Source organism: Paramisgurnus dabryanus, chromosome 22 (genome assembly GCF_030506205.2).
Source record: "Paramisgurnus dabryanus chromosome 22, PD_genome_1.1, whole genome shotgun sequence".
NCBI lineage: Eukaryota > Metazoa > Chordata > Actinopteri > Cypriniformes > Cobitidae > Paramisgurnus > Paramisgurnus dabryanus.
In genome coordinates, this window is record NC_133358.1 from 11,479,545 (window position 1) to 11,505,063 (window position 25,519).

At 37.3% G+C, this 25,519-nt stretch overlaps 1 protein-coding gene across 3 annotated transcripts in view; it reads left to right on the plus strand.

The window, feature by feature from the left end:
- The window catches only part of pard3aa (par-3 family cell polarity regulator alpha, a), a 556,247-nt gene that overhangs the window by 310,446 nt on the left and 220,282 nt on the right, over window positions 1–25,519 (plus strand). For all 3 annotated transcript variants that reach the window (XM_073813113.1, XM_065294770.2, XM_073813112.1), the window contains 2 exons: window positions 13,968–14,156; window positions 14,271–14,441. In XM_073813113.1, the coding sequence (XP_073669214.1) occupies window positions 13,968–14,156; window positions 14,271–14,441 (360 nt within the window). The remainder of the gene's footprint in view (window positions 1–13,967; window positions 14,157–14,270; window positions 14,442–25,519) is intronic.

A 25,519-nucleotide genomic window follows, 5' to 3' on the forward strand; every position in this document is an offset into this window, starting at 1 on the left:
TTTAGGGGTGTGGTCCTGGTCAATCTCCTGAACTCCAAACTGAATGTCAGAATGGGTAAGAAAGGTGATTTAAGCAATTTTGAGTGTGGCATGGTTGTTGGTGCTAGACGGGCCGGTCTGAGTATTTCCCAGTCTGCTCATTTACTGGGATTTTCACGCACAACCATTTTTAGGGTTTACAAAAAAAGGTGTGAAAAGGGATAAAAATCCAGTATGCGGCAGTCCTGTGGGTGAAAATGTCTTGTTGATGCTAGAGGTCAGAGGAGAATGGGCCGACTGATTCAAGCTGATAGAAGAGCAACTTTGCTTGAAATAACCACTCTTTACAACCGAGGTATGCAGCAAAGCATTTGTGAAGCCACAACACGCACAACCTTGAGGTGAATGGGCTACAACAGCAGAAGACCCCATCGGGTACCACTCATCTCCACTACATATAGAAAAAAGAGGCTACAATTTGCACGAGCTCACCAAAATTGGACAGGTGAAGACTGGAAAAATTGCCTGGTCTGATGAGTCTCGATTTCTGTTGTATAGTCAGAATATGCCGTAAACAGAATGAGAACATGATTCCATCATGCCTTGTTACCACTGTGCAGGCTGGTGGTGTTTGTGTAATGGTGTGGGGGATGTTTTCTTGTCACACTTTAGGCCCTTTAGTGCCAATTGGGCACCGTTTAAATGCCACGGCCTACCTGAGCATTGTTTCTGACCATGTCCGTCCCTTTATGACCACCATGTACCCATCCTCTGATGGCTACTTCCAGCAGGATAATGCACCATGTCACAAAGCTCGAATCATTTCAAATTGGTTTCTTGAACATGACAATGAGTTCACTGTACTAAAATGGCCCCCACAGTCACCAGATCTCAACCCAATAGAGCATCTTTGGGATGTGGTGGAACGGGAACTTCGTGCCCTGGATGTGCATCCAACACATCTCCATCAACTGCAAGATGCTATCCTATCAATATGGGCCAACATTTCTAAAGAATGCTTTCAGCACCTTGTTAAACCAATGTCATGTAGAATTAAGGCAGTTCTGAAGGTGAAAGGTGGTCCAAGACAGTATTAGTATGGTGTTCGTAATAATCCTTTAGGTGTGAGTATATATCAGTGCCACATTTTGTCTCAAGATTCACACCAGTATTGTTTTTTGTAAGGTTTGTTTGTAAAATCGACTTAAATGTCCTAATATATTTAAGACCTTGTCCTGGATTAATCTAAACCCTGTCCAGGAAACCGCCCCCTCTCAAGTTTAATTATAGACCTACTGTCATGAAAAATGTATGGTAAAGATCTTATTTATTTTCATTTATCTCCGCTCATATGATTAACCTTCCGGGTGTCAAGGGAAATGCAGATATTTCCTGAAAGTGTACATGTGCAAATGTGGGCTGGCAGAGGCGGTGACTTATCGATAGGGGCGTCAGCTTTAACCTTTGCTCACAGCCGAGCCTTGTCTCGAGGGAAGCACAGAAAAATGAGCTATGATGCGCCCCCACCTTTCGAGAAAAAGAGAAAGACAATCTAAAGCAAGAGGCAGCACCATGGGAAGGTTCAGCGAACTCCAAAGATGCTGTGATGGAATTGATTCGGCGCTGTCCTTGGGGTGTTGCTGGGGGCTGCTGTTAGTTTACTGCAATTATACTAGAGGTCATGTGGCACTTAAAGTGGTTTACATGGTCAGTGTCATACACTATTCATGAGATTACTGATCTTTAACAACTTCCGACAGGTAAAAATAAATTGTCGACTTACCTCTTCTGGGTTAGTTAGCTTAGCTGTGGGTCTAACTAAAGGTCCAAGTCAGGTCTATTTAGTTTTGTTCTTGGAGTGACACATACTGCAGAATTTTGTCAAACACACATGATCCAGATAACCAAGGTCTTTAGGATTACTTCCAAGTTGGCATGTTTGATTCACTGAAGCTAAGCCCAACAGGTCACGGAAACCCAGACAATCAGATTGGAGCTTGCATAAATTGTATGCGCAACATGCAATAAGTGGGCAGCTAGTGCTATCTGTGATCTGTGCCCACACCATCTAAGGTTAAGACTATGCAAATCCACCTGGTTTTAAGTCATTTAGTTTCTGTTGATGCTGCAAAAGAGCCCTGAATGCAAACCAGTCATTTCAGTTTACAGAGAAAAGGAACAGAAATGAAAGATAAAGAAATGGTGTAAGAAAGATGTTGGAGGAGAACAGATGGATAGCCAGTGCAAGAGTTAAAGATCAAGAGTAAAGATGGAAGTGGGACGATCAGGGTGTAGAGGTCACTGGGCTCAGCAGGAGACAGATGGGCCAGAAGATGAAGAGAAGGAACAGATGATGAAGATGTGATGGGCATCTCCGGAATGAAAAAGTGAACTGACAACAGCAGCGAGGGACCAAACGTCCTTTGACAGACATCCTGAACTTGATGAAATCGTACCTTGCCACTTTGTGGCGAGACACACGCTTGCAAACACACTCCAGGACCTGACAGACACTCCTCTACTGAATTATTCATGTCAGACAATGCAATTACCCGACACACTAATGTGGCCAGCGGCGGCGCGAGAGCATTAAAACAATACACACACAAGCAATTCCGTCGTGTAAACAAAAAGCCCACCTTGCGCCACTGCCGGCGCTGGCCGTAAATTATCGCCTCTTTTGATCTCCCAGCGTGCACGGCTGCGAGCGTTCTGAAGTTTGCGACAGCTGCTAAGCCACAGTGACAAGCCGAGATTGTATATCACCTCCTCTCCGGCAGAGTAAATAACTCATTGTGAAGACTTCAGGAGCCTTGCCAGGCAGAAGGAAACAAAGGAACAAAAAACAAGCAAGATTTATTTCCAGCGGTTCATCTGAAGATGAAGCTGTGTTGATGGAAATTGGCAACTTTTCGTTTTTTGGACCTGTTGAGTCCGGTAATAAGGTGTCATGGTTAGGGATGTACTCAAGGATACTTCACAGCAATGACTGATGATAATAATAAAAACAAAGTGTGACTTGTTTTTTATTATCATTAGTAAAAGTTGGGCAGAGAGAACTCTTACCTCTAGTGGACCCACTGAAATTTGATACCACATCTTTTACAATCTTCACTTTTAATCGGGTGGCACAGTGGCTCAGTGAGTAACACTGTTGCCTCACAGCAAGAAGGTCCCAGATTCTGGCCCCGGCTAGGTCAGGTGATCTTTCTGTGTAAAGTTAGGTGAATTGGATATACCAATTTGCCCCTCTCCCAACTTGGGTATGGATTAAAGGATTAGTTCATTTTCTTAAAAAAAAATTCTGATAATTTACTCACCACCATGTCATCCAAAATGTTGATGTTTTTCTTTGTTCAGTCGAAATTATGTTTTTTGAGGAAAACATTCCAGGATTTTTGTCATTTTAATGAACTTTAATGGACCCCAACACTTAACAGTTTTAATGCAGTTTAAAATTGCAGTTTTAAAGGACTCTAAATGATCCCAAACGAGGCATAAGGGTCTTATCTAGCGAAACGATTGTCATTTTTGGCAAGAAAAATAAAAAATATGCACTTTTAAACCACAACTTCTCATCTTCCCTCGGTCAAGAGGTCATGGATGACGTATGCAAAACTACGCCCCAGTGTTTACAAGTGTGGAGAAAGAAGACGGTTCCGATGTTGTTGTATGTCGAATGATACTAATTTATGTGTCAGTTTATTGTTAAAAAAAATGGTCCGCAAATGTGCATTTCATATATGTAACACGTGACCTTTCAACGTCATTATGCAATTGCGTGAGATCGCGCTGGCTCATCACACAGTCGAGGAAGAAGACAAGTTGTAGATTAAAAGTGCATATGTTTTATTTTTCTTGCCAAAAATGACAATCGTTTCGCTAGATAAGACCCTTATGCCTCGTTTGAGATTGTTAGAGTCTTTTGAAACTGCAATTTTAAACTGCATTAAAATCATTAAGTGTTGGGGTCCATTAAAGTCCATTAAAATGAGAAAAATCCTGGAATGTTTTCCTCAAAAACATAATTTCTTCTCGACTGAACAAAGAAAGACATCAACATTTTGAATGACATGGTGGTGAGTAAATTATCTGGATTTTTTTAAAGAACATTGACTAATCCTTTAACCAGTTTGTGCCATGAATATAGCAACAGATGCTGGAATGGCATGAATGAGTATACAAAATCAAAGTGAAATGTGCATTTGTGATTTATTTGAAGTTGGGTGGTGTAGAAAACCTGTTTTGTACAATTGAAACATACTCTTAAATGTCCTGGCTTAAGTTCTCTGCAAATGAATGACAATCAGCTTTTCCCCTTTGTTTTCCACTAATACGCCCATCTGCAGTCAATTGTAGGTCCTTCCAAGTTAGTTAATGTTCCCAACTATTGTCTTGTTCAAACATACAATAACCGCAACTCATCTATGTTTTTGGCAGCAGCGTTCGATCCAAAACCCGGCAGCACGGAGCAGATGACAGGGTGTACGGGAATGACGTTTCAGTTCAGCGCTGAACAGTAATTAAACACTACATTAAATTCCTCTTCATGACCAGTTCAGACTTTCATGGATCCATTAGAGACTGAATCTGCCAAGCTAAGAGAATCTTAATTGCGCAATTAATATGAACGCTGATGTCTACTGACAGTCGGATTTATGGTGTCTATTGAGGGCAGATCCAGACAAATATGTGACAGGCTCTATTTTAATAACCACTGAGGAGTTGGCTTGATATCTAGCTAGCAAAGTGACGCCCAGTCATCATCAAAATGGGCTGCGCTTTTTGTAAGTTGTTTGAAAAATATGCAAAACTTATTGTTGCCCTTGTGCTTGTTCGTTCCAGTGTCTCGTGTCTATTTTTAAAGCCCAGATGGTTTGGAATGATTTTGTGAATGTTAAATGGTTAGGAATTGACAAAACAATCCCACTTTTGTTTTCCACACCATTGCTCTGGATCTTCTCAAATGGTGCAGTTCTTAATGGTCACAATTATTTACAGCAGATAATATCTTTAAGAATGACTTTGTACACAGCACACACACACTTGTCTTTTCATTGCCAACAAAAAGGTCAGGTCTTGACATTTTTTTGCCATATTTGTTTTGAATCTGGATGTGAGAAACTTAAGTTGAACTAAATGAAATCAGCTTGTTAAGCGAACACTGGAGATTTGTTGTTAACTTGGGGCTTTCGGAAAGTTTGTTGGGAATTTTGGAGAAGGTTGCAATTGAGAAAACGCTATCCCTAGATTCACAAATGACATTTTAACTTGAGTTTTGCATCTTCTAGCTACATTATACATGCCATATGATGTCTAGATATGTAGTGTAGCAACCCATTTGACTGTTTCCATAGCAACGGCCAGTGAAAGAAGCAGGAGGGCACCTCGGTTGATTAAGATAATTGGCCCCTTTCTTATTTAATGGGTGTGTCTGCGGTTTTGCCACAAATTATAACCTACGTGTTTCATCTGTCATAACTCTGACCACAGTCTGTCCATATTCCACCGCTCCAAACCCTCCTAGAAAAATTAATAACAAGCAAACTTTTCTGTTAATGTCATGAATGTGGCCACACTTTTTTATCCGGGTAAGTGTTTCGTCTATAAAAGTGACTTTAATATAATTATCTGTCAGTCTGAGTTATGCCTTCGCAATGAGGTAATACTGCACAACTTCTGCTTACAAGGTGTAAAAATGAGACCTCCAGTCGTACCGTTGTCCTTCCTGGCAGCTGTTAGGCAGAGTGTTTCATCTGAGATGTCGTGACAGCAAAATGGGCCCCGTACCATGGGAACTGAGTCGTTTCTGAGCCAAGATCACTATCGGGATCTATTTGTAACTTGGCAGTCTTGCTTTTTTGCAGCGAATGAATTATCACATTCACTGGGACCTTGACTCCCTCACACCTGTCTGGAAAATGTGCTACTGTTTTTATTCAGTAAGAGCAACTACTGAAATTTCGAACAGTATAATATCTGAATTTAAGTCGTTTTAAGAGTTTTATAAATTTAAGAGTGTAAGTCGTTCCAGGTTGTATGCGTTACTTAGAGACAACATTAACAAAACAATCCACGTTTAAATGGTTTTGTGGAAAATATTAAAACTCTGCAGTATGCATGCTAGGCCAGTAGTTGGCGATGTTCCTTTATAAAGAAACACTACAGAGTGTTAAATATGAACAATTGACAGTGAAAGCATCAAGCTTTGTCTGGGCAAACAATGAGGTAGGTTTATTACCAAGTCAAACATGCTAGGTTTGTTTATTAACTCTTTCCCCGCCAGCGTTTTTTTTTAAGTTGCCAGCCAGCGCCAACATTTTTCACGATTTTCAAAAAAATTTAATGCCTTCCAGAAAATATTCTTCTTTAAATATATAAACATACATTCCTTTCATCCTACCTTCATTAGTTCTCTTTTTATGACCTCTCAAATATGGGTAGGTTTCTTCAAAAACACAGAATTTTGAGCAAAAAGCTGAGATAACTCTTTTGATAGATACCAGATTCAGAGCGATCCTTAAAACATACACGGACATGCAGCTGCTTGCCCTAGGGCGATACTTCCGGGTTTTATAATTTCTTCCTGGTGGATAATAGCGGTATTGCGGAAAGCCAGGTCATTGGCAGGGACGCGTTTTCTCTTAATTGACGCGATAATTCGTCAATGACGGCGAAAGAGTTAAGTGACTCTAGACTATAAAGTGATAAAACTGTGTAAACGTTGTTGGAGAAACTTTGATAAACTCAGTATCTTGAGTAGCAGTCCTATATATATGTCGCTGTTTTCTCAGATTTGCGTTTTTGTTGTTGAAATGAAAAAAACAACACACTCTCTGCATCCATAATTCTGACAGTACGTACTGAATTAGATGAAGTACCTACTCATAAAAACATTAAGTTTTGTATAATAAGAGTAGTGTGAATAAAATTTGGACATACTATGTCATGTTGATACATCGTCATAACAAGAAGTTAGTTGTTAAATGAATGACGTTAAACATGCACATTTTAACGACAAGGGACAGCTGTTTAATAAATGTTTTTGTATTTGAACAGAGACGCGTTACTGCTTTCGTACATTTTTGAACATGACAACACGTCTCCCTATTCTTCGTTAGGTATACTTTTCGCCTACTGCGTTTCGCCTACTATATAGAGTTTCAGCAGTAACAACATAAACAAGCGGCTTTCGTGAAAAATGAACAGGAATGTAATGTAACTTCCGGTAAACTCTGCTTAAAATAAATAACAACAATGTCATTTTAAAGTAGTTTATTTGTATAACAAACAAAATAAACAACACGTAGATTACCTAGGAAACCAAAACATTTGTTATTTTCGACAAGGTATTTGTTTAAGAGTTCAGTTTCAGCAACCAATCAGACCATTAAACAAACAAAAACCGGAAGTAAAGTTTGGACCAGATGCGTAATCGCGTCACCGAATGTGCATCAGATGAAACGGTCTATAGTATGGAAGTAGCGGTTGTTCAATTTGTTAGTTTCCCACCACAAGCATCTTACATGACAGACTGCTACTTTCCTTAAGAATTGATGTGACATATTTAGTTACTTTTTTGCTATCTCCACACTACTTAAATGTGATTGTAGATAACCATAAATAGTGAAAGAGCACTGATTCACATGTTAAGTTGTTTCCCAAAACTTGCCACAGCAAGTCAAAAAAGCTCCAAAATGGTGAACGTTACAACCATTACTGCGCTCCTCAGTCTCGTCTTCATCCAAAGCTCATGTGTTTTTTGGATACTCATATGTCAAGTGATGCACTCTCTCTTTTCAAAGCACTAAACCTGGCATCCCCACTGTGAAAATTACCTCACCCGTCTACATTAGCCAGACTGGCACGCTTAAGTTCAATTGCTTGTTCTAAACCCCTGAAATTGTCGCCTTGTGTTTCCCCCTCATTATAACTCTCTTTCCCCATCACATTTCCTATTTCATCTCAGAATTTGCAGATGAGCAGTCAAACTTTTCACAAGCTCATTCATTGGCCAAGTTTGAAATGTGCCAGTCTGCGCACGGAGCCAAGATGTCCCATATTTAAACCTAATGTTGTGAAGTGCACTGGAAGACAATAGCATTCTGCTAGCTTATTTTTCAGTGTTGTTATTGTCGCGAAACACTTTGGAGCTGCCACCTGTTTTTGTTTAGCACTTTTATTCTTCAGCTGTGACAGCAATTAGCCTGGCTGTTCATACGAAGCGGGCTATGTTATACTGCTGTACAGGGCTGATAAACAAGCTAGTTCAGAGCAATATTTTAGAGCTTCTGGATAACATGTGGCGTAGTCAAGCACAGTTAGATCGCAACCACAATGTTGGTCTTGTAGCATGCGTGCATTTACATGTATATTATAAAGTCTCTGCTTTTTGGAATATGTAATAAGATTTACAATTTTTTGTGTTAACTCTGGTCTTGATGGCATATGCTGATAAAGTTGTATGTGTAAATATAGTCATATAGGCAGACGAGATGGATGTGACATATTGAAAAACAACAAAACACTCTTGTTATGAGAAAGGCTACACTGGGTACTTCAGTGACTAGTATGCAGTGATCTTGTTTTGTCAAAAGTGTAGCCAAAGGGTTTATATGTAAGTGGCTTTTTAGTTGTATTTGAAAGCACGGTAGAGTATAACAGGAAGTAAAGTACAAACTCAAGTCATTTTCCCTCAGTTTCTTCATTTGTGCTATTGTACTGGGGATGTTGTAGAAGTATGTACTCGTATGCATGAGGTTTGTGTCACCTCTGCTTTAGGTGGTGTGACATTCTCTCTCTCTCTCCACACTTTTCTCTTTAAGCGTCTCATCTAATCTCATCTTCTTTCTCAGCTCTTCAGGTCTAATTGTAGCTGAAAGAGTTGAATGTGTATTAGTTGGAGGTGTTTAATATGCAGACTTTATCAGAAGGTGCTGGGCCACAGGAACGGAGGCGAGAGAATTCCTGTTACTGTACTTATCATGCAGAGGCCTTCTTTGCAATTACATCCATGAGTGATTTCTTTTAGCCTCTTAAATTCATTTCCACTGACCTTTATGTCTTTCTTTTTACATTTGGCCAAGAAAGTTTCAACAATGCTAATTGTTTCAAGCCAGAAGAGCAAAATTTACATTTTCAAATGCGTTTTTATTTTTTTATTTTCTTTCCTTTCGTCCTTTCTTGCTCCTTTTTATTTTTTATTCCTATATATTTTTTCTTTGTTTCTTTCCTTTTTTGTTTTTTCCTCCATCCTTTCTGTTTTTTCTTCCTTCTTCCTATTCTTTGTTTGTTTCTTCCTTCCTTCCATCCTTCCCATTTTTCTTTGTTTCTTTCTTCCTTTACTTGTTTCTTTCCTCCATTCTTTCTTTGTTTCTTCCTTCCATCCTTCTCATTCTTTGTTTGTTTGTTTCTTCCTTCCTTGACTTGTTTCTTTCCTCCATCCTTTCTTTGTTTTTTCCTCCCTCATTTCCTTTTTTTCTTCCTTCTTATTCTTTGTTTGTTTCTTCTTTCCTTCCATCCTTCCAATTCTTTCTTTCTTTGTTTGTTTCTTCTTTCCTTTACTTGTTTCCTTCCTCTATCCTTTCTTTGTTTTTCCTCCCTCTTTTCTTTCTTTGTTTCTTCCTTCTTTCCACCCTTTCTTCCATCTTTCCCATTCTTTTTTGTTTGTTTCTTTTTTCATTTACTTGTTTCTTTCCTCCATAATTTCTTTGTTTTTTCCTCTCTCATTTCTTTTTTTCTTCCTTCTTCCTATTCTTTCTTTGTTTCTTCCTTCTTTCCACCATTCCTTCAATCCATTTCATTCTTTCTTTGTTACTTCCTTCCTTTCTTTACTTGTTTATTTCCTCCATCCTTTCTTTGTTTTTTCCTCCTACCTTTCTTAGTTTTCCTCCCTCTTTTCTTTGTTTCTTTCTTTCTCCTTTCCTTCCTTCCTTCCTTCCTTCCTATTTCTTCCATTCTATCTTTGTTTTTTTCCTCCCTCCTTTCTTTTTTTCTTCCTTTCTTCCTTCATCTTTCTTTAATCATTCCTTCCTATTCTTTCTTTGTTACTTTCTTCTATCCTTTCTTTGTTCCTTCTTTTCTTTGTGTCTTTCTTCCTTCTTTGATTTTCTTCTCCTTCCTATGTTTTGTTTCTTTATTCTTCCTTCCATCCTTCCTTCCTTCAATCCTTCCCATTTCCTCCATCCTTTCTTTGTTTTTTCCTTCCTCCTTTCTTTGTTTATTCCTTTTCTTTCTTCTTCTTTCTTTCTTCATTCCTTCCATCCTTCCTATTCTTTCTTTGTTACTTTCCTCCATCCTTTCTTTGTTCCTTCTTTTCTTTGTGTCTTTCTTCCTTCTTTGATTTTCTTCTCCTTACTATTTTTGTTTCTTTATTTTTCCTTCCTTCCTTCCTTCCATCCTTACTTCCGTTGAACCTTCCCATTTCCTCCATCCTTTTTTGTTATTTCCTCCCACATTTCTTTGTTTTTCATCCCTCTATTCTTTGTTTATTTCTTTTTATTCTTTCTTTCTTTCTTTCTTCATTCCCTTCTTCCTTCCTTCCTTCCTTCCTTCCATCTTTCCTTCCTTCGATCATTCCCATTTCCTCCATCCTTTCTTTGTTTTTTCTTCCCTCCTTTGTTTCTTCTTTCTTTTCTTCCTTCTTTCTTTATTCCTTCCTTTCTTCCTATTCTTCTTTGTAACTTTCCTCCATCCTTTCTTTGTTCCTTATTTTCGTTATGTCTTTCTTTTTTCCTTCTTTGATTTTCTTCTCCTTCCTATTTTTTGTTCCTTTATTTTCCTTCCTTCCTTGCTTCTTTCCTTCCTTCCTTCTTTCTGTCTTTACCTTCTTCCTTCCTTCCTTTCTTGCTAGCACTTTTGTCTTTCTGGTTCATCATACATTAGTTTATTTTTATTTTTTATTTATTTATTTAGGTTATTTTGTTCTTGTTTGTTAATTTGTGGTATTGTGAGTTATTAGAGTAGTCTTTTGTTCATTTGTTAGTTCATCCTTTTTAAGTTGGCATACTTAATTTTGGTAGTTAACTTGCTCTTTTTTTGGTTTATTTTTCTCTCTTTAATCTATCTCTGTATCCCAGTGGAATGAGAGAGAACAGTAGACGTGTGGTATTGGGCTGTACTGCGTTCAGACACCGTGTTATCTCCCATGGGCTCTTCTCTTCATTGTCTGTGCAGTGACAGTATAATTCAAGCTCACTCTCAAAACAAAGCCTGCAATGAATGCACGCCATCCAGTCTGCTTATGAATGAATTAATTACTCCCAAACACAATAGGCCAGGTCGAGCTGGATGCGGTTTTATAAAGTGATGCACTTTTCTTCTGTCAGCGGGTGAATGAAATTCCGTGTCGTAAATGCTTGTGAAAATGAGCCGCTTGTTAATAACATAATTTAAGACCTTCAAGCAAACTGTTACATGGTAAATGACTTTAAAGTGCTGCATGTTATAGACTTTGAAACTGTTGTCTGCAGAAAGCTCGGTCATGAGTGTGTCAGGTGCATACATTCCAATGATCTAGACCTTGCTTGGCTGAATAAATCAGTTATTTAACACTTGTAGCACTTGGTGCAAGTGTACTTTTCCTAATCTTATCGTAGGTGATAGATCTATGCCACATATAGAGAACAAAATATCATAGAGACTTTGAAGAGGCCAATTCCAGTCCAGTAAGCAACAACTCCCTTTGGCAAATGTTTAACCCAATACTGGGTAAATATTGGACAACACATGTTAGGTTAATAAATAAACCTATGCAATGCTGGGTTGTTTCAAAAATGCCCAGTGTCAGCTTTTGTACCGGTATTTCTTAGATTCTTTGCACAACGATCAATCACATTTATTTCAGAAAATGTAAAAATCTATACTGGTAATGTCTGCCAAATCACATCTGTGGTTTTGGTATTTGGATTGTGTCAAGAATCATGAAGTAGCAGAATTGTATTACCTTAACTTTGTCTTAAAAGTCTTGGTTGATGGATCTGATTGATTGACACAATCTGTAAAGTGCTACGTACTCTCTACTTTTGATTTATCACTTCAAGTTCCTGCCAAACCTCCGAAAAATGCGAATGGCTCCTAAGGGCTCGGCCAGATACGTCTCTCAAAATACATATTGCTATCCTGTACATCTCATCTAAATAACTCAGCTATTTTTAATAATAATAAATCCAATGGGCGTAAATGATGAGGCTCTGTGTTTTGGAAACCGTTCAAAGTGCTAGAAATATTCGGGGAACTCATATTTCTCAGTTGTCATGGAGCAGATGGCAAACACTACACATCTGTCAAAACTGAGAGCTCTGGTAAAACTCACAAAGATGCCTCTTCATTCAACATCCACGTTTATATCCATCATGGATCTCGGCGCCCGCTCAAGAGGCTTTTTCCTGGGTGTAAGAGAGCAGGCGAGTGTGCGGTACTTCATTGTGTCCATTTAAAATAGACTGTTATTGTTTTTGCATACTTGACTGGTTGAAAATTGAATAGTGTAGCATTTGCCATGAAGGTGGTGCGTGTGTTCCTCCTGGCTTCTTCACCTGGTTGTTGATTCTTAACCTAAGAGCTGCTGTTGTGTGCTGAGAGCCACCTGGGTTGCCATGGCAACGGCTTCGGCTCAGGTTGTATATGCAGTGTGTGTGAGGTGCATTATGAAAGGAAGGGGAGATATGGGCTTCACCTGAACGCTTGACTGAATCTCTATAACTCATCTCGAGCCTCTTTGCTTTCTGCAGCTGGGCTAAAGCCAAGCACCTGGCATTCTTCAGCCATTGTGAGTGAGTGTGCGCAGAACCTTTTTATTTTACTTTTAATTCATTTTGAATAAAGATAGATAATATATTTTGAATGAATCATCCATTTAATGACTTCTATTGCTGAAAACCAGGTCATACCAATCTAAGTTGTTCAAGCTTTTTTAACATTTATTACTGAATTTACTTAAAACACTCATATAGTCACAGCGGTGGAGCAAATTATTGCTTTTTGATAAACAATAAAAAAATCTTGATTTCTTTAGTATAGCATACACATGAAAGTTTTGCAGGCGCACGTGAAACTATCGCATGAAAGCGAAAGTTTCATGTGCGCACGCGAAAGTTTTACGTGTGCACGCGATAGTTTCACTTGCCCATGCAAAACTAAACTTTTAAAAAAATTCTGCAAAAAAAAAAAAAATGTCATACTGCATATATATTTAACTACGGAGCCCCAAATGGAAATGGAGAAAAAATTTAATAAAGTTTAGTTTTGCTTGCGCACGTGAAACATCGCGTTTAGTTTCGCGTGCGCACGCAGTAGTTGCACGTGAAACTATCGCATGAAATCGAATACTGAATTTACTTATAACACTCATATAGTCACAGCGGTGGAGCAGATTATTGCTTTTTGATAAACAATAAAAAACTTGATTTCTTTAGTATAGCATACACTTGAAAGCTTCGCAGGCGCACGTGAAACTATCGCGTGAAAGCGAAAGTTTCATGTGCGCACGCGAAAGTTTCACATGCACACGCAAAACTAAACTTTTAAAAAAATTCTGCAAAAAAAAAATGTCATACTGCATATATATTTAACTACGGAGCCCCTAAGGGGAAATGGAGAAAAAAAATAAAGTTTAGTTTTGCTGGCGCACGTGAAACTATCGCGTTTAGTTTTTTGTGCGCAGGTGAAAGTTCCGTGTGCGCATGCGAAAGTTTAATGTCCGCACGCGATAGATTCACATGCGCACGTGAAACAAAACTAAACTTAACTACGGAGCGCCTAAGGGCACATGAAGAAAAAATTAAATAAAGTTTAGTTTCGCATTCGTACTTGAAACTATTGCGTTTAGTTACGAGTGCGAAAGTTTCATGTGCGCACGTGAAAGTTTCACATGCGCACGCGATCATTTTGCATGAGCACATGCAACTAAACTTTAGATTTTTTTACTACAATGTCACTTTAGGGGCTCGGCACTTAACTTCTCAATATCATTTTGTTTTTTTCTATAGAAAGAAGAACAGGATGACTTAATTCTTACCCCGGATGGTACAAGAGAGTTTATGACCTTTGACATCCCACTCAACGATTCAGGCTCGGCAGGATTAGGGGTCAGCGTCAAAGGCAACCGATCTAAAGAGAGCCACGCTGATCTGGGTATTTTCGTCAAGTCTATCATCACTGGAGGAGCCGCATGCAAGGTGAACAGCAGTTCTCTGATTGGCTACAAGACTTATTACTCGCATATTACTATTCATTTCATATTTTATTTGTAGCTCAGAGATATCTACATGGTCTTGTATGTATATTTACAGGATGGCCGACTGAGGGTAAATGACCAGCTCATAGCCGTCAACGGAGAGGGTCTACTGGATAAAACTAACCAGGATGCAATGGAGACCCTTCGCAAGTCCATGTCCGTAGAGAGCAACAAAAGAGGCATGATTCAGCTTATAGTGGCCCGGCGGGTCCCAGGGAGAGGAGAGGTAGGTTGACATTATACATGCATTAATGAAATGTTTACTTGCTCTGAATACCCTTTGTACGTGCAATAAAGTACAGTACAATAAAGACAAAGTGACTAGGCTGTCATCCAAATCGATTTTTAAACTGTTTTCACACCTGGTTTGATTTTGTGGTATGTAGAGTTCAGTTTCACATCCCCAGGTTTATTCATGTTGTAGCATTTGGCTCCAAACCTTGGTACAGTATGTTAGCAACATCGATGAGAGGACTACCATACTTTTTTATTATAAGTGGCACCGTGTCTATGTATTTGTTTATTTTATTGTATTACTTGAAGTAACACACACAGAACATTGCATCGTTCTCGACATGTACATTGCAAGAGATGCAAAAAATAACAATTGCTTGCTGAAGAAAATTTCAGTGAAGATAAGCGGCAAAAAAAAGGTTATTTTTATGCACGGATGATGTCACAATGAAATTATTTAAAATATTAAGATTTTTTATTTGAAAGTCTTTTTATTATTATTTATTTTGTTTAATGCATAAACAGCTTTGCTGTAAATTTATTTTCAACACAACAAAATCAATCATAAAATATAAAAATTAGGCCTGTGAATCAATTAAAATATTGAATGTAGATTAATCGTCATGAGTTAATTCATGATTAATTCATGGATTAAAGTTTTCCGTCGCTAGACGGATTTCCGTCAATTGAAAAATTATTAAATTCACTTTTCATAAAGACGAGTCGTGTATTCACCTTTTTAAGTGGGATGTGATCAAAGCCTGGAGTGGAGCCAAATCACGTTCCTCTCTCCACTGTAAGCGTTCTGTAACCACCACGCACCGGATCCACTCCGGGTTTTCTGGCTGTATCACGTTAAGCTGAGGTAAAACTTTATTTCAGCTAGCATGGACAAACTTATAATGCAGGAAGGCTCCGATGTTTTGGAGATCGATAAAGGTGTAAAAGACCTGGAGATTGACTTAGCGAAATGATGAAGATTGGCAAGGCTTTCAGTTCGTGGGCTAAGAAAACCAAAAAGCCAGGTAACTTGCGTGTCATTGCACAGTATGACTAACTTAGGGGTGCTGTATTTTGGGGGTAAATGATTTCCCCCGTACGTGATCACCCGCGTCCCGTTTTTGACTGCTGATCTAACCAGTGGCTGATACAACGGGTTTGTTAAACTCGTGGGTAAACTTCATGTGGCGCCACAAGAACCAGGAGGCAGATGACATCCAAATCCCGTGAGAGCGATTCGAGGAATCATAAGAGGAGACTGCTTCCGAAATGCTCTCGCGGGACTTTGATGTCAACCACATGTCGGTTCTTGCAGTTGCATTTGCGTGTGGTCACAAAAACTTAACATTTGTACACATATTTAAGCACCACAGTTTAAAAACAAGTGATTTAAGCCATTCAAAGTTAAACAACAGTGCAAAATGCGGCCGCTGTTTCTGTGTCAGATGGGCACGCAAAGTCGCGCATTCGCTTCTCATTGTGTGAGTATTTTTGCCGCTTTATTGGCCTTAAATAAACATATGCGTCAAAAATCCAGTCTTTGCAAATATCCTCATATAAACACGGCCATTTAGGTCTTAGGAGAAAGTAAACAGCAGAAACATTGCGCACAAAATAGCACATCAGCGCTGCCTCTATTGTAACATAATAATTTGTTGATAAAGGTACAGTCATTCATTTTACATCTTTCACTATGGTTACAGACTGTGTTTATTGTACACGAGTTTGACTCGAGTTACTCGTTTAGGATTTATATTCATACATAACGTTACTGTATAAGAGCTGTGACTGTAAGCTGTTTTGTGAACAGAACAGACCCTGGATTATTTGTTTGTGTACTGAATAATATGATATAAAAAAGTTGTATTTGTTTACATTAGTAAATGCATTATATAACATGAACAAACAATGAAAATATAGAGTATATAAGCATTCTTGTTTATGTCATTACAGTAATTGACGGTAGTTCATGGTGCATTCACTAATGTTAACAGTTTCAACTTTGATTTAAAAAAAAATATTAGTAAATGCTCAAATTAATACATTTACAATTAATTAATTAATAATTAATAAAAGATTCATTAAAGGTGGTGATATTCATGTTTTCTTTTTATATAGTGAGTTATTTAGCTGTTTCGCCTTAATCTGAAATTCCCTGTAAACTACAGCTACCTATATACTACAGGAGACTTTAATATGGAATTAATGGCAAAAAAATCTCCCCTTAAAATGTTATTGGTCTCGCCTACATAAAGTGTAAGTTAAAGGAATATGACTTGGCCTGAAAAAAATTTCAGTCAGAAGAATTTTTTTCACTTTAATCCCTGTTAATTGCAACTTAATTGCACATTTTTACCTGTTCTATACTTACCCTAATTTTTTTACAGTTTTTAATACTCTAATCAACATGGGTGTACAAGATATATACAATATATATTATCTAAAATAAATTAAATGTTTTTAAGATTTTTTTTTTTGTATAAAAAAGCATATATACTTAACTACGGAGCCCCTAAGGGGAAATGGAGAAAAAATTAAATAAAGTTTAGTTTTGCGTGCGCACGTGAAACTATCTCCCAATTAAACATTTAATTTAGATTAATCGTCATGAGTTAACTCGTGAATAATTGCAAATTAATTGCACATTTTAACCTGTTCTATATTTACCCAATTTTTTTTACAGTTTTTAATACTCTAATCAACATGGGTGTACAAGATATATACAAGATATATCATCCAAAATAAATTAAATGTTTTTAAGAAAATTATTTTTTTTGTATATAAACATATATACTTAACTACGGAGCCCCTAAGAGGACATGGAGAAAAAATTAAATAAAGTTTAGTTTTGTGTGCGCACGTGAAACTATCTCCCAATTAAAATATTTAATCTAGATTAATCGTCATGAGTTAACTCGTGATTAATTGCAACTTAATTGCAGAAGTTTTTAATACTCTAATCAACATGGGTGTACAAGATATATACAAGATATATTATCTAAAATAAATTAAATGTTTTTAAGAAAACTTATAATTTTTGGTATAGAAATTTGAATATTTTGTACTAAACAACAAAACAAAATAGGAAAATATACTGATAAGTGAGTTTTTTGCCATGCACTTTTTCTGCATAAAGATGAAAAGAACGGCAGCGAGTGTGACTGACAGACAGAGTTGTGTACCGTGTGCTGAATGGAAAGTTTGACTGCAGAAAAAGTGAATTAAAGTGAGTAGTTCTTATCAGACAGCCACAGGAGATGGAGAGAGGGAGAGAGAAAGTGACACATGGGGTGTGAGGGGCGGATTGCGATCGAAAGCAATTTGACCACTGAAATGCTCATGCTGATTTATACAGATAAGAGATGAAGCTCTATGAAATATCAAATATCAACTTCAAATGCCGTCTCTTCTGCCCCTCCCCTCTTCGCCCAATGCGATCGCTCGGATGTGTTTATGTTTCTTATTTTTGCCCCCACAGAGTCATAACATCTAAAAGTGTAATCTAACACTTATCTCTCCAAAGAATATACGACGGGGGCTTTGAAGCTGCTGCGTTAGGAGATGAAATGTCGAATCATGACTGCTTATGCAAATGAGATGACTGCAGTTTGTACACGTTTCCCTGAGGAATATTTCAATGCTCAGAGGATGATCTTTCATAGCTCAGGGGAGTTAATAGGGTTTATGTTCAACTTCGTTTTCGGCGTTTCTCCTTAAATTTCTTTGGAGAAATGAAAATTTACATAAATTAGACTACTGTTGATATACAGTAAGAGGAGTGTGGAATTATTGTGGATGGTTTAGCTCGGATATTTTCATCTTATTGCTGCCTTTCCTCATTGCACCTGTTACTGGTCATAGCTAAATTTTAGTAGACAGTTTTTTAGTATGCTAATACTCATGTCAATATATTTGGTATTTTACTGCTAATACACATGAAGCATTGGGTATGCAAGTAATACTGCTGCATTGTTAGGAAAAGTAGACTGTAAACAGATCTAGGCAGGTGGAGCTGGGGATGGAGGTGGGTTCTGCACAAAGACTATTTAAATGTAAAGGTAAAAGAAGCACGCATTGTTATAACTATGAATTACCTGAAAAGCAATGAGTTGCACTGTGTCCGAATTATTTCCCTATATTATTTCCCAACACACAATAAAAAATGTGTGTTGTCTAGTTATCAACCTTGTATTTAGTAGAAACCCAATGCTTTAATTAATATTGGGTGCAATATGCTTTTTTTTGGCATGTAGAGAGGAGCACATGTATCACTGATGTAGACACACACACAAACACAGCAGTAGACACCGCTGAGCAGAAATCAAGTTTTATTAGTGGTTGTGTGGATTTGATTGCTACCACTTGTGTCACAGAAGTGCTTTTAGTGCACCGGACACCACGCTGAGTTCTGTCCCCTCACAAACATGCCATCCATCCTCACTCACTCACTCTCCTAAATCCAAGGTTACTGGTCGCCTGCAGACTCGCATAAACTGAAGGTCGCTCTTCTCATCTATCAGATGGGGATGGTTGCTTTTGTCCCCATCAAACTTTCAACCGAATCCAGGCCTCTGCTTTGGACTTGCAGTGACATACGGGACAGACAAACAGTGTTTTGATTCAGCGTTCAGAGGGGGAACGTTGGTTACAAAGGAAAGCAAAAGATGTACAGTATAGGACAGAAAAAGCGAATGGTGGGTGAGGGGGGGGGGTCAGTGTCTGTAGGGGGCGCCAGCTTTGTTCTCTGATGGTGGCAGTTTGCCACTGTCATGCAAAGGCCGGCATTAAAATGAATAAGATCCATCACTGTCCACTGACCTAACTACACACGCTACGTTTGTGTACACCCTTACAAAATATATAGTTTTCTGGCAAACATCTGGTAAGCATTTGTGGCAAACTGTTTGCTGCACGTCTGCAAACACAAAAAAACAGCGGTTTGACAAAAATAAAATGTTGTTTTTCAAGGGCACTCGCATGTTTGAAATTCTAATTCAGTGTTGTGAATGTAAAGTAGGTGTCAAATTTATTTGGTGTGTGTTTTTGTGTACCTAGAGTTCATTGCAAAAATTGGCTTTGTTCGCAAAGGATGCATGCAATGAATTTTTAAAGGCAGGATCATTTTGCAGCCCACCTTTTGATAATCTTAGTGTCATGAATGTGTCTGCGATGCCCTAAATTGCTGTACACGGGTTACTGGTTTGGGAGCAGAACTGCACTGTCAGAAAATGGGTATGCAACACATTAAAATGTTGTACATGTTTGGGTACAATGTTATACCCTAAGGACCGACCTATTGTGTACCTTAACCTCTCGACGCGCACTAATTCGTAGGCGGGATGATGTCAGTTTTTTAATGCTGCTGACAATATCTATATAGCCTACTGTCTACAAACATTAATAATATTAACATTACTATACATCGTTTAAAAGGTCTATGGGTTTAGCATCAGTGTATGGTCTCTGTTTTGAGATACAGATGCTCTAGCATCATAAATATAGTATTTTAATATAGTCCGGATGACATCATGCAGAATATAAACGGGACTTCTTAACTTTGTGTTGATATAATGATTGCGAGTCAAATCCAGTCTGTTTCAGATGTGTGAAAAACCCATGAAAACCGTCTAATAGAATACATCCAATGACCATTTTTGTCCACAAAGCGTATAATCTGTGAAATATAGATATATAGTCTGTTGTTTACATCAGATTTCGCATGAACATCTTGTAATAGAATTTGAGGACTATTTATGTCGTAACACTGTTTATGAGATTACACTTTAGGTTCTAGTAAACACTTAAACCCGCGTTCAAACTTTGTTTTTAAAAGTAGGCGGGAGTATAATACATAATATCCAAACAGCGCTGTCAAAATTGTGACGTCATTTGACTCGCTCGTTCCTCCGATGACTTTATGGAAAATAATGATAGACAGAACGTTTAGCCAATTAGATAACAAATCCGACGATCTTTGTGTGATGCTTTATTTCATGGTGTGGAAACTGCATTTTAAATTCTAACATAAGGATAAATAATAATAAGAACGAACGTGTATGCATGTAAACAAAAGACTTTTATTTTGGGGCTGACTGGCACTTAGAAAAGGCACTAATCTTACAAAAACTCTTGCAAGAACCTCATTTTTGGGCCTATTGACCTCTATCGTGAAACATAACTTCTTTAGACTTATAGCTTTGGGATCGTTGCATTTCTAGGTTTCACACACATATTTATCATTAAGTTTTTTAGTTATAAAAAAAGATGTTATGCAAACATTTCTTTAATCCAATATACTTCATCTTCTCTAACTTTTTTCATTTTTTAACTTAAAAATAATGTTGGAACCTGGAAAATGAAGCTCAAAGTGTCTTTTTTCTAATGATACCATAGTTATGCTTATGGTTTAGTAAAAAGTGTTTTTCTTTAAGGAACAATTTTATACCAGTTAAATTTTAGGAGTCCAAAACAGTTACTGTACCTTTAAAGGCACACAATAGATTCTTAATGTACAGTAATGTACCCCAAAAGTTACAACATTGAATAATGTAATATATACCTGTAAAGGTACTCAACTAAACCTTAGGGCTTAGGGGACCACCCCAGCAACAGAAAAAGTACAGTTTTGTACATTTTCTGTAGCTTTTAACAGTGTGATGTCAGACACTTTTGCTTCTAGTGCAAAATTGTTTTTACACAGTGTATATGTGTATATACACACAAATTGTATAATTTCAAAAGTTATTTAACTTTTACTTATAAAGTAAACTTTTGCAACTTTGAAGACGTGACTTGGAAACGGTGACCTGATTTTGTCACAGCTACAGTAGATTCAGAGACTCGTACAGTAATTTAACGGTTTCATAATCAACCACCAACTCCAACTTTCCTGTCTCAGATGGGGTTTCTAAATGAGAACCGAAGATGAAAATCGTGGGTATTTCTCTTTCTCTAAGGCTGTGTTTGGTAATTGAAGGGGTTGATGTACTTCAGAAGAGATTGTCTTGACCCAGATAATGATGTAATGTATGATTGGTCATTGCGTTTTCTTCAGTTCAATAATTGAGGCAGAGCTTCACAGAGGCAAAGATTCCAATCGATGGGTTTCTATTAATATAAGATCGTATGTTCTCATTCAATTAAAATTCTTACAAAGTCATTCCAATTCAATTAATTTCTTAACATACTTTAAAACGTACTCATCATTATGTTACTTGAACTTGATTGTCCTCTTTACTTAAACTATCAATACTAACCTTTAAAAAAGTTATTTTAAGTATTTTAAATAGTTTTAATACGTTATGTCAGAACCTCAGCAGAGTGTTTATACTGCAGACAGCCTATTTGAGCATTGTGGGTAATTGAGAGTGTATATTTCAGAATACGCTCCACATAAAAATTGGCATCTGCTGTGCCTTTTGGCACTGGATTATTGAAATGGGAAATTAATACATTTCCCTGCATTAAGTGTGTCCAATTAGTTTGCCATGCGTCTTGTGTACTATTAAGCTGAGTTGTGCGCGTCTGTGACATAGCGATGTCATTACTTATGAATCAAGCAGTGTCTATGATATAAGAGGTAATGATTTGGAAGTGAATTTCTTTTGCTTTCAGGTCTAAAATAGGAAGAGGAGTTGGCACATTCTCAGCAAATGGTGGCATTGGTGCCAACTATGTTACATTGTAAATGTTGAATATTGTTAACGGAGTTAAATAAAACAGAGATGGAAGTAACCACTCCACATTATTAACAATTATTATTATGTTTTTTCATCTTTATGCAGAAAAAAAACACAACTGTAAAAAATTACGAAAGTAAAAACACTGTGAAATATTGGCCTTAATGCATTCACGAAAAGACTATGATGTCACTCCGACAAAAATGATGTCAGAAAGCCATTTTCAGTGATGTCACTGAGCCATTATATATATATATATTTTTTTTTTCATTATGAGTTGAGCAGAAGGTAAGGGACAAAACTAATTTTCAGTTTTCTCAGGCAGTACCTAAACTGTTAGGGATATGCAAATTTGCTGATATTTTGTTGAAATAAAAAAACCAGAAATTTAATTGTATAAATATGTATATCTAAAAAAAACCTAATTCTACAATACTGGCCTTTTTTAACCTAACTAAAACTTTAATTATTTAAAACACTATTTTATCAAAATGCCAAAGGAAACAGATCCAAAATACTTTGAAGTGTAATTTACATAACACACCCATCCTCATGTATATTCATGAGATGTGACTGCAGAAAAGCAAGAGACCCCCTGGTCTACTTTCCTTCATAGTTTGTTTGTTTTTTGAAACAAAAAATATTCCTAGTGCTACTGCACATTGCTTAGTGGTGTGACAGAAATCCCAGAGGGAGCGACAGACCCTGAAAATACACACTTTTGAATGGAACGCCGTCCTCCCCCAATTATGCTCATGGATTCGGTGGTGTGTGGAATTAGCATTTGAACAAAAACATGTTATTGTAGTTTGATGTTTTACCAAAGTGCTACATCAAACACACTTTGATATGTTTCTTGTTTCATTTCATAAGATTTATTAAATAAATGAACCACATACTCTGTGTTGCTAGGTTAAAATTTGCTATTAGTCAAAATGCAGCAGAAATATAATTAAATATAAGAATGTTAAATAAAAAATAAAATGTGCGATTAACAAAAAAGTATTGGTCAAACTGGATGCTGTTTATAGTTGCCAAGCAACAAAGCACACTGCAAATAAATTTGGACATCGCTTTACCTTTTAGTGCTTAATCCTGGTCATAACACATTTCAATAATTTACGGTAGTGACAACCGTATTATCGACCAGTTTAACTCCAGCAGAATACAAATAGTGATAACCGCATTTACAAAGATTCTTTACCGTATATACATACAGTAACCAAAATAAACAGCTAGTTAGTTAAATTTTCTGCATGATCATAGACAATGCTTACCTTCAATAAATAATAATAACTAAATAAATAAATAAATAAATAAATATATATATATATATATATATATATATATATATATATATATATATATATATATATATATATATATATATATATATATATATATATATATATATTGCATGCTGCACCAACACCATAAACTGAATCGCTTCATAAATGATTAAATATAGTTAAGCCAAAAAGGAAGTGGATCTGGCAACACAGCAAGACAGAGCTCTGTAAAGTAGCTTCACAAAGGATACACACAATGCCAAGATGGTGCAATAACCTTTTAGGCATTTAAACAGATGACTATATGCCAGAAATTAAAGCTACATAATGTAGAAGTGAGTCTAGACTACAAAGTACATGCTGATTTCTACCATAAAAGTGCGTCGTTGCATAAAAGCAAGCCATGTTGTTTGTCTCTACATGAAGTTTATAAGACTTGGCATCAGGAAGGAAGGCATGCTGGCTACAGAAAACCGTCCCGCTGAAATGAGGGCCTGATCGATTGTGTCTTGAGTGAACTATCAATCAACCTGACTGGAAATTACGGTTTTATTAGTGTCGAGCCAGACTGATGCTCCACAGGGTGAATTGGGGCACGATTGGAGACGTCCAGACTTTTGGACACGTACACTGTTTATTTTCTCATTTTATGTACATTTGTTTGTTTACTCTGCATTGGCCCTTCTGACATGAGCGCACAATGACTTATCGATGTCATATTGGTTTGACTGTATAGTAATTTATGATTGACTGAGGCATCATGGGAAATGTAGTTTTGTACTGTACCATGAAGAAAATGGGAATAGGAAAGGTTGGTTATGTGTACTGTATAAGGGAGACGATCAGTGTGGCATCCAGAGTAGAGATAGTAAAGATACTTTCTCTCTAATCCACTTACAGCTCAGTAGGGAAACTCAATTGGTGCATCTGAGAAAGTAATTGATTGAATCAAAGGGCACCGTAGTAAGCCACAGTAGCATTGCACGGATTGGGTGTCACGGCAGACACTCCAGGAAAGGTGAACAGAAGAGATCACAAGCGCATCATTTACTTTGTCTTTATTATGAGGGTCAATGACGAAACAAGCTTCATAAAACGTATTAAAAAATGTTTTAAAATTGATGTAATGCATATTTTTACACCGTCTGGAATATCAAAATCAATATCAAAGCAAGTGATGTTTTCAGCTTTGCATGATTGCAAATTTTATATTTATTTTAAAAACATTACAATTTACAAGACATAAATATTGACTGACTTTTATTTAAGACAATTTTAAACTATGTTTTGGTGTTTTGGTCTTTATACACTCTGGTCTTGGTCTTGACTTGGTCTTAAGCCCTCAAAGTCTTGGTTATGTTTTGGTCTTTATACACCCTGGTCTTGGTCTTGTCTAGGTCTTAAGCCCTCAAAGTCTTGGTTATGTTTTGGTCTTCATACACTCTGGTCTTGGTCTTGTCTAGGTCTTAAGCCCTCAACATCTTGGTAATGTATTGGTCTTTATACCTTCTGGTCTTGGTCTTGTTTTGGTCTTAAGCCCTCAAAGTCTTGGTTATGTTTTGGTCTTAATACCTTCTGGTCTTGGTCTTGTTTTGGGCTTAAGCCCTTAAAGTATTGGTTATGTTTTGGTCTTAATACCTTCTGGTCTTGATCTTGTTTTGGTATTAAGCCCTTAAAGTCTTGGTTATGTTTTGGTCTTAATACCTTCTGGTCTTGGTCTTGTCCTGGTCTTAAGCCCTCAAAGTATTGGTTATGTTTTGGTCTTAATAACTTCTGGTCTTGGTCTTGTCTTGGTCTTAAGCCCTCAAAGTCTTGGTTATGTTTTGGTCTTAATACCTTCTGGACTTGTTTTGGTCTTAAGCCCTCAAAGTCTTGGTAATGTTTTGGTCTTAATACCTTCTGGTCTTGATCTTGTTTTGGTCTTAAGCCCTCAAAGTCTTGGTTATGTTTTGGTCTTAATACCTTCTGGTCTTGATCTTGTTTTGGTCTTAAGCCCTCAAAGTATTGGTTATGTTTTGGTCTTTATACACTCTGGTCTTGGTCTTGTCTTGGTCTTAAGCCCTCAACGTCTTGGTTATGTTTTGGTCGTTATACCTTCTGGT